The 13,129-nt window shown below is 33.6% G+C and overlaps 1 protein-coding gene across 1 annotated transcript; it reads right to left on the bottom strand.

Moving 5' to 3' along the window:
- Positions 1-481: 481 nt before the first annotated feature.
- On the bottom strand, positions 482-11,754 carry Krr1 (KRR1 small subunit processome component). The gene is made up of 10 exons (XM_026409356.2): positions 11,659-11,754; positions 8,823-8,995; positions 7,304-7,438; positions 6,974-7,099; positions 6,800-6,883; positions 5,664-5,720; positions 4,395-4,565; positions 2,598-2,675; positions 2,401-2,494; positions 482-918 (listed from the first exon to the last, which is right to left on the bottom strand). Exons 1-10 carry the CDS (start codon positions 11,741-11,743, stop codon positions 776-778), a joined length of 1,146 nt encoding a protein of 381 aa, XP_026265141.1. The 5' UTR covers positions 11,744-11,754; the 3' UTR covers positions 482-775.
- Between the last annotated feature and the right edge of the window lie 1,375 nt (positions 11,755-13,129).

Here is a 13,129-nt window from a genome sequence, read left to right as displayed (position 1 = left end):
ATGGCTCAACTTCCTAATTATAGAATAAACTCATCTTTACTTTGCACTTTTTTATGAATAAGCATTGTTTTCCGGTTGCCACCACTGGGCTTTCCATATGTAATCTAGTTCCTGTGCTTTAGTTTAGCTTCCAAATCTAAAATGAATGAACTAGACTTATGTGATTCTAAGTTAACTCCAGTGATTGGTGCTTCTTACATGCTGCTTTAGCTCAATGTACCTGGTTTCCCTGTTCTCTTGCAATTTGGTATCTTTCTGGTTTAACACTTCCTCAGACTTGATAACTGAAGTATTTGATTTCAGAGGCCTTGATTTTCTGCTTATGAGCTGTTTACTCTTAAAATAAAACAAAATTGTAAGAAGGGATAATCAGGGAGAGAGAATGCACTGAAAACCTAGCATTTATTTTCCTCAAAACCAAATGCTGGGACATGATTATGTTTAAAAACTAACCAATGACATCAGACTTTGGATTTAATGAAAAATTACAATAGTCATGTTCCAAAAATGTATATATAAAAAAACTTAGAAATTACTCCTAAACTCATGCTTAGGCAAAACCTGCCTGATTAGGTACAATGTACACATAGTACTTTCCAGCACAAATTTTTTCAAAATACACAAGAATATATTTATAAAGAATATTATTATATGAAACTCAGAAATATTATTTCTCACACATAGGACAACTAATGCCCTAATATTTCAAAATCCTTTACAAAAGGAGATAGTTTTATAAGTTCTAGTTCAGGGGGTTTTCGTTATTTTTTTAATGTTACTTTTTTTTCTTCTTTTTCTTTTCATCTGCTTCCACCTTAAGCTTAACTTCTTCAGCTGTAAGAGCTCCCAGTTTCTTGTTCTTTGCTTTCTTAACCTTCTCCTTGATGGCAGCCACATCAATTTTAGTTTCAGTAGATGCTACAAAAATTAAAAAGAAAATGTATGCAATTCTATACAAATTAAAACAATGTGTTTTAGATAATAATTTCAGATCACTATTTTAATAACCAAAAGGTTAGGATATAAAATATACAACATGTTGCTAAAGTTAGAAATTTCTTCAAATCATAATCTCTAAATATGTCCTAGTGAGAGTTCATAGGAAAATGGCATGACAGTTTAAACAATTTGTACCAATTACTGAATTTAATTAATCTTTTTTCCCTAAATCTTGAGATTATTTATATTCCTTTCCTTATTTTGGAACATTACTCATTAATATATCAATTTTCCTTCTTACACACTGAAATAATTTAAAGTTACATTTTATAAAAAATATTACACATAGCTTTTCCAGCTTCAATAATTTTAATAAGCAAATCATGAAGCTACAGGTCAAAATCTACTTCATCTAAGACCATAACAAAAACTTCAAGCTTGACCTGGGGATATAGCTCAGTTAGTAGAGTGCCTGCCTCACCTGCACAAGGCCCTGTGTTCAATCCCCAGCACACCTCCTACCCCCCAAAAAAACCGTTCAGGCTTTCCAATATTACTATTAATGACTAGTATTAACAAGCTTTCTGTAAAAAAAGACAATAGCTCCAGAGTATTTGGAGGTCTTCCTAACAACACAAAAGCATCTAATCAATGCCAAAAACATTAACAAAATAAAGGCAACAGTGAAAAAAATGCATCTGTTTACATTTACATACAGTATTTAAGAACATGAAAGAATCCCAAGATAAAATGTCACCATATGTACAGTCTAGTCACTTGAGATGCAGAGATTTAAAGCCTCCATTACATATTCCACTACAAAGCAGCTACATTCTTAGTTAACACAGGCTGAGGTTAACTAGCTACTAGGTATCCAAAGTACTTAATTGACAGATTGCACAAACTGAAAACAAATTAACAGGTTATGTATGTGTTGCTAGGAAATGGCATGACAGTTTAAACAATGTGCACTGACAGTTTTGGAGGGCTACTTTAGAATGAGGCTAGAAAAATCTCCTGTCATTACTTTGTTTAGTAATAAGTACTCAACATTAACAACATAGAAACAAATCTTAAGCCACAGATCATATAAATAAAGAGAAAAACAGTTTCTCTGAAAGCCCTCTTTGAATCATGATAGCAAAATTTACATTATTTCTATTCTTATATAATATACAAAGATTACTCTGGGTTTTTATCTTTCCCAAGTGTGGGTCAGAGAATGGGGAAGAACTGGTACTCTGGATACTCTAAAAATATGCATTAGCTGCTTCTGAATTATAAATTATCTCATTCGCTTCTTGTCCTTAGACTTGATAATTAAGGAAATGCTAAGACAACTGATAAAAGATATGATTATTTCTTTACTTATTAACACGACAGATTTAGACAAATTCACTATGGATTTACTTTTCATAGACAATGGATTTTTTACATCAAAAAGTGAAAAATGAGCATTACCTTCTTTAGGTTTCACAACTGTTTTTTCTTTAGGTGGAATAAATGCTTTGTTTCTTTCCTCTTGTCTCTTACTGAGAGCTTCTGCTTGTTTAGCCTATGTTATTAAAAGTACATTTGTAAAATAAAGTTTAGTTTTAAGAATTCAGAATCTATGAATGTTGTTACTAACATTGTCAGCAAGACATAAAGAGTCTTACCTTGATTGCTTCCATTTTTTGTCGCTTCTTTTGATTCGCTTTCAAAAAGTATTCACCACTAGCCAATTCTTTATCAATCTATTGAAAACAATATTGATAATTATGTTGGAAATAATGTAGATGAGGATAGCAGAATAAAATAGACTTTATTATTGCTGTTTGTATATATGTGACTACATGAACAATGTAATTCTGCAACCTGGACACTCAGAAAAATGAGAAATTATACCCCATCTGATTCAAATGTACGATATGTCAAGATCATTGCACTGTCATGTGTAACTAATTAAAACAAATAAAAAAAATAAATACATTAAAAAAAAAAGAAATAATGTAGATGAAAAGTAATTTCCTAAGAAAGTCACAACATCTTTAGGGTAACAGTGAAGACAATACTCTCTCTCTCCATAAAGGTAGCAACATGAACTAGACTGGGGGTAGAGGTAGAAAAAGGAAGGATAGGTCTTATCTGGGCTCTGTGTACATACATTTACATAAATATCACACTGATCCCTGTTAATATGTATAGTTAATACATGTTAATTAAAAAAAAGTAAAAAGAGATTTGCAGAGGTAAGGAAGAAAGAACAGCCAATCAGTACAAAACAGGTTATAAGAAGTATGGCAGGTGCTATGGAAGCAAGGTTTTAGCGATTGGCTCCACTATGCTCTTCTCAGCTATCATTTTCCTTCTGATCTCACTTTGTTCTCTGTGAGCTAACATGTCCATTGTTTTTTCACTATGATCACTACTCCTTTTTCCCTTTGGCCTCTTATCACACTTTCCCTGAAAAACTCAAAAACAAGGAGGAGAAAAGATGATAGAAAAGGAAGAGTTTATATCCTGAGCAGAAAACAACTAGTAGAGATGAATTATTTTTAAGACATATGCAAAGGAGAGAATACTTAAGCAATACCAGAGATATAGATGAAATTCACACAGATGGAAATAATTAATGCAGATGAGGAAAAGAATTACAGAGAGAAGAGTTAAGTTGAAGGAGTTTTTCCTGATGGCCTCAAATATTTCAGAAAAGTCAAGGAGTGAGAAGGTGTTGACAGAATTAAGACAAGAGCTGCCAGATAATCCTGAGGATGTAAGGATGGAAATATGAATCTCTAGTAGATTTAATTCACAGACAGGATTTTCTCCAGCTTCATATGGTAGTGCATTATGGGAAAGTTTGGGGGCTTAATCCAAGTCTTAGAAGGTATGACAGAAGGGAAAAGTGGCATGAGGGGCTGGGGTTGTGGCTCAGTGGTAGAGCGCTTGCCTAGCATGTGAGAGGCAGTGGGTTCGATTCTCAGCACCACATACAAATAAATAAAATAAAGGTTCATCAACAACTAAAAAATATTAAAAAAAAAAAGAAAAAAAGAAAAGTGGCATGAAAGAAAACAAAGAGAAAAGAAAATAACTCAGAAAAAGAATAAATATTGGAATTTATGACTTCTAAAATCATACAGAACAGGGTTAAAAAAGAATATTGCTGAAGCAAAGTAGAGATACTATGGGCTAAATCTCTGAATTTTTAAAAATCTATAGAACATTTTCATTGGCTACAGAGACACAACTGACAAAAAACATCTTGATGCAGTTCACTCACAATGTAAAGGCCCCACTCCCCAACTCCATGCATTTAGCTCAAAATGTGCCTTTTTACACTTTAGCTTCTTCTACCTCTCCAGACAACATGCACTCTCTCCCTCCCTGCGCCTAAACTACCTAAATAAAATTTCCAATAAAATAAGATTAGTTCTTCCTTTATATAATAAAGTTCAACATTTAATACTAACCTGACTTTCTGGCTGTGGTGGTGGAAATGGCGTGTATGCTTTCTTAACAGTTTTCTTCTTCGGTTCCTTGCGCTTATTCACATTTTTGTGTTTGAAGTGTGGCAAGAATCTTTCCCAACTTTGTGATCGTAATTCAGAATCTTTTGCCAATTCCCGTTTAATCATTAAGGTCTTCAGTCATACACATAAAATAAAATTTAATTTCAAAATTGATACATTTATTTAAACTATAATAAATATTGCTTCTACAAATACAATTTTAAAAGGAACAGTTCCTAGTCTCTTGAGCAGAATTAACCAATTGCACTAATAAAAAGATATGTCATCATAAATATGTATAATCAGTTAAGCATGAGAAAATCATTAGAAATTTACATTAAGAAGCAGGGAATTGTTAAGAGATAAAAATGATACTTGGTTTTTCAGTGAGTATTCCATTAAAACCTTAATAATTCAACTTAATTATAGCAGATAGGATTCTTAATTAGCTGATGTTCCCTGTAAGCAGGAAACTTTTAATAGTCATTAAGAGGGAAAGGAAAAAAAAATGTCTTAATGATTAGATAAAAGTCAATACTATTCTCACATTCACCCCCACTCCATTTGAATTTTATACACACTGGAATATTAAGAGAAAGCCAACCAAGCATCAGATGCACAACTAGCTTTCTATCTGTAATATTCCAATGTAACTCAAAATAACTTTAACCTAATCTAAGTGACTTTTTTAACTTTATCAAATTTAAGGGAATTGCTCAATAAATACCCATAATAACAGAGCTCATCAAACTATTATATTTCCAAGTATAATCACAAACTTTTTGCACACAGGGATGTAATAGAGCTTTCTGAGGGACTACAATTTGTTCAGTTCCAAAGGTTTTAATGTAATCTAAGGTATTCCAGTTTTAATAGAAATAGGCAAAATTTTGAAAGATCACATCTTTAAATATAATACATGTGATCATAATTCAAGAAAACTGAATTGATTATGATCTACGATAAATTCTATGAAACTTATTTTCATTATATCAGAGCTATAAAATAAATTATAGTATTCTCTTCAATAATTTTTACACTGGAGATCTAAGCCCCAAAGGAGGACTAGGGGAATTGAATGGGCTGAATTCTACCTCTAATTCACTCAAATTAGCTGTATTATCAGATTTGTATATTAGACTCTCATAAAAAAATTTAATTTCAAGAAAAGTTTCTGTAGTTAAGAGTAGTTTACAATCACTAGTAGAGTCATATGCAATTAACACTCACTTTAATGTTATAAATGGGATGAATATTCTTCATAGTATCTAGAACTACTTTTCGAACCTGAAATTTGCAAAGAAAAATAAATTAGACTCTTAGAGTATTTTAATAAACCAGATAGAAGAGGAGTTAACATATTGTACGGCAGCCTATAAATCAAGGAATGATCACCAAATTGAAGATAATTCCTTCAACTGTTCTGAATGGCTTCTAAATATTTCATAATAGCAGTCAACCTCCCTTGGTTACAATGTTTCTCTATTAGTGCTGAAATATGGTACTTGGAACCAATACAACAACCTCCTGGAGCTGTGTGATTTAAGGAGAAAAGAATTGGAAATAAGAGTCTGAAAATGAGTGTTCAAGTACTGAAACTACTACTTTATTTAAGAAAGTAACTTGACTTTCCTGTTCCAGCTTTGTGACAGTAACAAAATGAGCTAACAGAAACAGCATTTGCTGTAGGTTTTCTTATAACATTTGGCAAATTAAAGAAAAGTTTCAGAAAAATATTTAATATACTTACTAAAATTCAAACAAAAAAAGATTTTTTTTTTTTTTTTTGTACTGGGGATTGAACTCAGGGGCTCTTGACCACTGAGCCACATACCTAGCCCTTTTTTTTTTTTTTTTGTATTTTGTTTAGCGACAGAGTCTCACTGAGTGGCTTAGCAGCCTTGCTTTTGCTCAGGCTGGCTTTGAACTTGCATTCCTACTATCTCAGCCTCCCAAGTCACTGGGATTACAGGTGTGCACCCTGCACACAGCAAAAATGTATTCTTGGAAGAAAAATATTTTCAGAATCTGATCTTTACTGGCTGTACACATTATTGCAAGTAATGAGATGTCTGCCCAATTCTCCAATCACTTGAACATGTTATAGACTTAAGATCTTAAATACCCATTTAAATTTTATAGTAAGAAGAGTGATGGTGCATAGGCCTATTTCAGAAATAGATATCTCCATAGTCATCAAAGATTGGCCAAAATATGTTATGGGTGATGATTCCCTTACAAAGTATTTACTAACAAGCAAACAAAACACATTCTAAAAATATAATTCTAAAATGTATTATCCAATAAATTATAATCAAATCATTTCATTTGTTCTCTAATGATTACTTGAAGATAATAGTTCTTACCTCTTTTAAGCCACTAAAAGGTCCAATGGCTGAAACTGTATTTCCCTGAACCATAATGTAACAGTTTGTTAGGAGTTCCAATGCCTATATTGAAAGAACAGTTAAGTTAAATTCAATACAATGAAAAATTAATTATAGAGGAAGAAACTCAAGTTTTCCACTGATAAAAAGTACCTTTAATGTAGATCCTTTTGGACCAATAAGCCGTTGTCTTCTTTTTACAAATCTTTCCTTATTTCTTACTAAGGAACCTATTTTAATGATATCACACGCGATATCATCCTGAAGAATTCGTACTGCCTTTTGGAAAAATAAAAATACATCAATATGCTTCACTATTACTTATTTTTACAATTACTCATTAGCCTAATAATTGTAATCTAAACAAACATGAAAACACAATTGTGAAAGGATGCAGGAAAAGGGGGAGAGAAGAAGGGAGGCAGGAAAGATACATTATAGGTTGTCTAACGTTGATATAAGTAAATCAAATTCTAAATTCACCTGTTCAAATGAAACACTCCTTGCCAACAGTTTTATTAGGTCTCTGGCCCTAATGATGATATATGGGTCAAAAGTCTTCTTTGTAGTACAAACAGTCATACTGCCCTCGATCAGGTCCAGGGTTGCTTTAACATGCTTCAAAAAGAAAAGGCCAAACAAGCAGTTGTCTAAAAATGAATTCAAGTTTAAATAATTAAAAAGAATGTATCACATATCATATGCTAAGTATTGTTAAATAGCCTGTACTAACCAAGCTATTAACTTCTATGCCATTAAGCCATCTCTCAAATTCTATCAACTCCCTCCCTGAAGAAGCTGGGTAGTTAAATATAAGAAATGAATACTTGATTAATTTCATATTTCACAAAATATAACAAATCAAAACTATCGAACCATTTACACTTGGCTTTAGAATACTTCATACTTATTGGACTAATCTCTAGCTTTAAAAACATATCAATCTAAATAAAGCCACACTTAACACCTAGAATAAAAATGTAACAGTGTATTGTTTCGCTATCCTGGACCCAGCTCCAATCTATTTTTCTTCCAAAATATTTTTGAGATGTTTTGAGGATTAAATACAAAGTAAAAACAAATTATCCTGGGTTCAGAGAGAAGCAATAATTAGAAACACTCAGCATTAACTCTCAGTAGCAAGAACTAGACTTCGACCACACAAATAAAAATGCAATTATCTGACTTGTGGAGCATAATTTGAAGACTAATTCAATGGAGTAAGTGGTGAACGATTCAACATAAGGTTGGGTATCTATGAATTTACAAGGAAAAAAAAAAAAAAAAAAGAAGAAGCCTGAGTTTAATTTCAGATATAGATAGCTGTAAAACAGCCTGGAGTTGGATCGGCTACCTTCACAATGGGGTACAACCAACTCCAGCGCAGTCCCACAGTTAGAAATACATTTTATATCACAATCTAGTACCCATATAAACACATGCATGTAAAACTGAACCATAAACTTCATAAAACAATACTCAGCATATGTGATACATTCTTTTTTTTAAGGCTCATTATAGTCACTTTGACCTCTCAATTTACTAATGTGTTTCAATCTTCAATTTAAAAAAACAAAAGAACAAATACACTTCTCTAGCGACAGGGCCTCAGAAACAGAATAGTAGATAGTTGGCCACATCTACAGCTTTTATTGAAAATGAAAATTAAGCAATTAGGAACAAAACTCAGTTCAGAATGAACAGGGATATGGTAACTATCATAGCCTAGAATAGGCATTCTGAAATTTGGACTTTATAAGTTTTTGACAATTCATAAAATCTCTAAAATATTAATGGTATGTGACTCTTTCAAAGTAATTTTATTACTCACTAAAGTAAAAATAAACTATATGAATAAAATTTACCTAGACTGTTTAAACTACCAAAGAAACCAAAATAACTAGCTATGTGGCACCTTTAAAAAGAAATCCATGAGCACACATTCACTTAATTTGGCATATGTGAGAGCAAAATCTCAAAGAAACGTATAAAATATGCTTACATGTTCATTCAAGGCTTTCTGCACCAAAGGCCAACACTCTTTCAAGTAAGCCTCTCTATATTTGGGAAACAAAGTTGCAAAACTGCTCTCTTCCAAGAGTCCCCTGGGATTGTCCTCTTTAGAAAAAGCTGGCTCCTTCCAACCATCAGGAACAGTGAGGAGCTCAGATTCATCTACAAGCAAGAAAAAATTTACAGGTCAAATTTTAAAGCTCTTTAGGGCACTCTGTTAACATTATATACACACACTAACAAGGTTTCCAATACTCTCTTTGTATTACTTCTTCCCTGCTTTTTATATTATTCAACAAAGAACATGCCTCCTCATTATCAAATACTGTGTAAAATTATCACCATACATTGCAGTTACCTCATAAGACAGTTCTTTAAGGGAAGGGAGTCTCCTCCTTGTTCCATACTCAACAGCACATGCCTAGCAGATAGTGGGTACTCTAGAGACTTTATTGTATTACACTAGGACAGTGCTGAATATTTAAATATAATTTTGTTTATATCACTATTTTAAATATTAACCTTTCTTTCTTGGAGTGGAACCTGAGAGAGTGAGAGTATGAGAGAGAGAGAGAGAGAGAGAGAGAGAGAGAAAGTGTGTGTGTGTGTGTGTGTGCACAACATCTTAAAGCTAAAAGCTCATTCTGGGGTATAATGTCAGTTAAAAATTACCTAAATAGGATTTTAGGTTTTCCAAAGAGCTTTCAGTGCCCCATTTCTCTATGGCTTTCGTAGCAAATATGCCAGACATGAAGGATCGGTATTATTTTATTCCCATTTTATAGAAAAAGACACTCAGTCTTGCTTAAGGGAAAATAAAGCTGACTCAGTCTAGGTCTTCTTTCACTAAAAGAAAATGTTTTAAGGGCCAAAACATTATCTCCTGAATCACTTATTGGAGCTCCTAATTCTGGATTTTAGGAGCCCCTTAAATCCAATAGCTACTCTCTAATATCATTCTACTCAAAGGCATGATCCACCACAGACTTGTAACATCATAAAAAACTGGAAGTTTTTTAGACATGAAATTCTTGAACCCTACACCAGATCTACTGAATCAGAATCTATTTTGAGAGGCCCAGGAATCTGTGTTTTAACAATCTCATCAGGAGATTCTTTAGCACCTTAAAGTTTGAAAAGCAGGTCTTTAGCCCATGTTATAGATCCAGGTCAAGTAAACTTGCTTTCTTCTTTTTTTAGTCACATTCACTTTGCTACTTCTGGTTCAAATTAAAGAGAATTAGGTAATCCTCGTATATCATTCATCCCCCAATATTCTGAAATTTTTTTCAAATTCTACTTAAAATGCATCTTTAAGTCCCTATGCAATTTCTATAGCTATGAATTGATACGAAAAGCCATCCACTACAATCCTGAAACAAAAAAAAAAGCAGAAGAAATTTAAAAAGGGGATGCATAATAAAGGAAATATAAATAGCTCAGAAACATATAAAGTAATGTGCAAACTCATCTGTAGTCAGAGATGTTCAAAGTAAAACCACAACCTGTTATCATGTCATGCCTATCAAAATAACAAATTCAAAATTCAGATATCAAAGTTCAGTATGGATTTAGAGTGATGAGAACTCTCTTCCACTGCTATTGGGAATCACAATTGGCACAATCCTTGAGGAAGTATTAGCATTGCTTACACATACTCTACACTTTAAGGATTCCAACCCTAAGTGCATAGAGAAACCCTTAAGCATGTTAACAGAAAACATGCACAAAGAGTAAAGGTGTCACCCTGGTTGAATAATCAAAATAAAGCCAAGCCAGGGTAAAACAGAAGAATACATACAAGTCTCTTTCATTCATTTAAAACTGAAAAAGAGGCAAAATTAAACTATTTTGCTGAACAGGCAATAAAGAGTATGAAGAAAGGTAACAGAAAGCTTAACACCATTCAGAATGGTTATTGCAGGTTCCCAGAAAGGATAATATGATTTGACACATGCATGTAGAGAGCTTCTGGGATATGGTAACCTTATTTACTCATAGTCTCAGCGCTAGTCCCCCAAGTGCTGACTTTGCTCTTCATATAGTCTTTGCTAAGTACGTTACATACTTATATAAAAATACAGCAACAATTGAGAACTCTTTAATATCTTCCCAATGCATTTTGAATGAGAATTCAAGCTTTATACCACTTCTTACAACATTGGTTAGGCAGCTCACCAGCTATTTCTATAGTCTCTTTCATTCATAACGAAGGTAGATATGATAAACGAGACTACAATGCAAGATTGCAATTTAAAAACAAGGCAGTCTAAAATCTAAGAGTTATACAGTCTAATAGTTTGGCCATCTGACAAAAAGGAATAATGATAAATGTTCCAAAATTTATTTGCTGAAAAAAAAAATGGAGTTAAGGGCATGCCATATAGCTCCTTCCCCATATTAATTAGTATCTCTTGGACTCTTTCAATATTAGCGTTCCGTATATAAAGATTACCTATCCCACCAGATCTTAGTCCTCTGTCAATGACTTGCAGCCACCAGCGCGCTGTAAATTTCCACAGCGCCCTCTGCAATTTTTAAATCCTCATTCTTTTAGAGGAAACGGATTACACAATAGTTTCACTGGGACTGGTGCTGTGGTGGGGGGAGACTTGGCAAAAAAGAATGAGCTGGAAACACGAGGCCAGAATACCGGTCAGTTATTCCTGCAGGCGCAGTCAACTCCAGCACCATTAGCAATAATACTTAACACTTAACTGCATAAGCAGGGTACAGATGGCTTTATACGCCCAGACACAGGGAAAGAAAAAAAATCGCAATTCAATATCCACAAAACCAAGACTTCACTTTTCATACAACCTCACCTTTGCTCTCCGGCTTTGACTTCTGGTTGCGAAATTCACTTTTCCCAGCTGCTGGAACGGGACCGCTCGGCAAAGAAGACGCCATTTTCCAATTGCTTCCGGTGGTACCGGAAATGAAGCTGTTCTTAAATCCTACCGGCTAAAATAACTGCACACAAAATGAGTTCCGCAGGACTCGGATGTAAGAGATTTGCGCAGTCTCCGCACAAACTACACTTCTCCCAGAGCGCACTGCGACCGCGGCGTTTCAGTGAATTCTAGGAATTGTAGTTTGAGCGTGAGCAACGTGTAACCAATCTTAACCCTGGTTTTCTAGGACTTCATAGTCTAACCCGGACGGAACTGGGTATTGCAGAATTTGACCACAGAGTGCAATGGGACTATCGTAAATGTCATCCATAGATTCGATAAATATTTATATGATCGCCAAATATAAGCTAGGTGTTGGTGGGACGTACAAATAAGAGAATATGAGGTATTCCGTGACAAAAGTGATGGTACTGTTGTTTATTGTGAGACTACTGTATTTTATATTGAGCACTTTATTTGCATTATTTCTAATTAAAACAAAGACAAAGTTAAGACAAACAGAACTCTGTAATATTGATGAATCTGTGGCAGGTAGACTTTCCTAGTCCTTAGTTCAGATGGTAATTTTCTAGGGTGTTGGTATTTCTCGAAGTCAGAGGGATAGTATTTAAGAAACACTTCTGAAGACAGTACCCTGACTTATCGGTGAGTGAGACGTTCAAGATCCCAGTGAATGCATGAAACAGGATATTACTGAACCCCCCCCCCCACACACACACACATACACAAATATATTTTCCTACATACCTATGATAAAGTTTAATTTGTAAATTAGGCACAGAAAAGATTAACAATAACTAATAAAATAGAATGATTATAACAATACACTGTAATAAAATTTATGTGAACATGGTCCCTTTCAAAAAATCTTTTACTATATTCACATATTGTCTAGATGGTAATGCTTATGGAATGAAATGAAAGTAAATGACATAGCATTGTAATATAGCATTAAGCTATAAACTTCTATCCATAAGTTAGGAGGAGTAACCAAAACCTTACAAAGAGTAACCGAAGATAAGTGGGGATTACTATGTTTCAGCTAACCTAGTAAATCCCTAAAATAACACTCCTGCCTACTACAGAACTAAATATAGTTAATTTCAAGATGAGGTGGTACATCAGTAGCACAAATCACTACAATGTTACTCTACAAATTTAAAAGTTCTTGGACACGCTAAATACTTCTTTTGTTAATTGATCTTATTGCTTATCCTTTCAAAAATTTTCTGCAGCACAAATAAGAGAAGCCTTTGTTAATTTGAATTCTTTTCTGTTAATGAAATGGAGAATTCTTGTCTGAAATCCACCTTGGTGTATCGTCTATAAAAATTTAGGCTTTGTGTATAAAACAGATCATCTTGTAGATGATCCTAAGACA

This window comes from Urocitellus parryii, chromosome 5, assembly GCF_045843805.1.
Source record: "Urocitellus parryii isolate mUroPar1 chromosome 5, mUroPar1.hap1, whole genome shotgun sequence".
In the NCBI taxonomy this organism is placed as follows: Eukaryota; Metazoa; Chordata; class Mammalia; order Rodentia; family Sciuridae; genus Urocitellus; species Urocitellus parryii.
The sequence above is the reverse complement of the archived record's forward strand: the minus strand, read 5'-3'. Positions and strand labels throughout refer to the sequence as shown.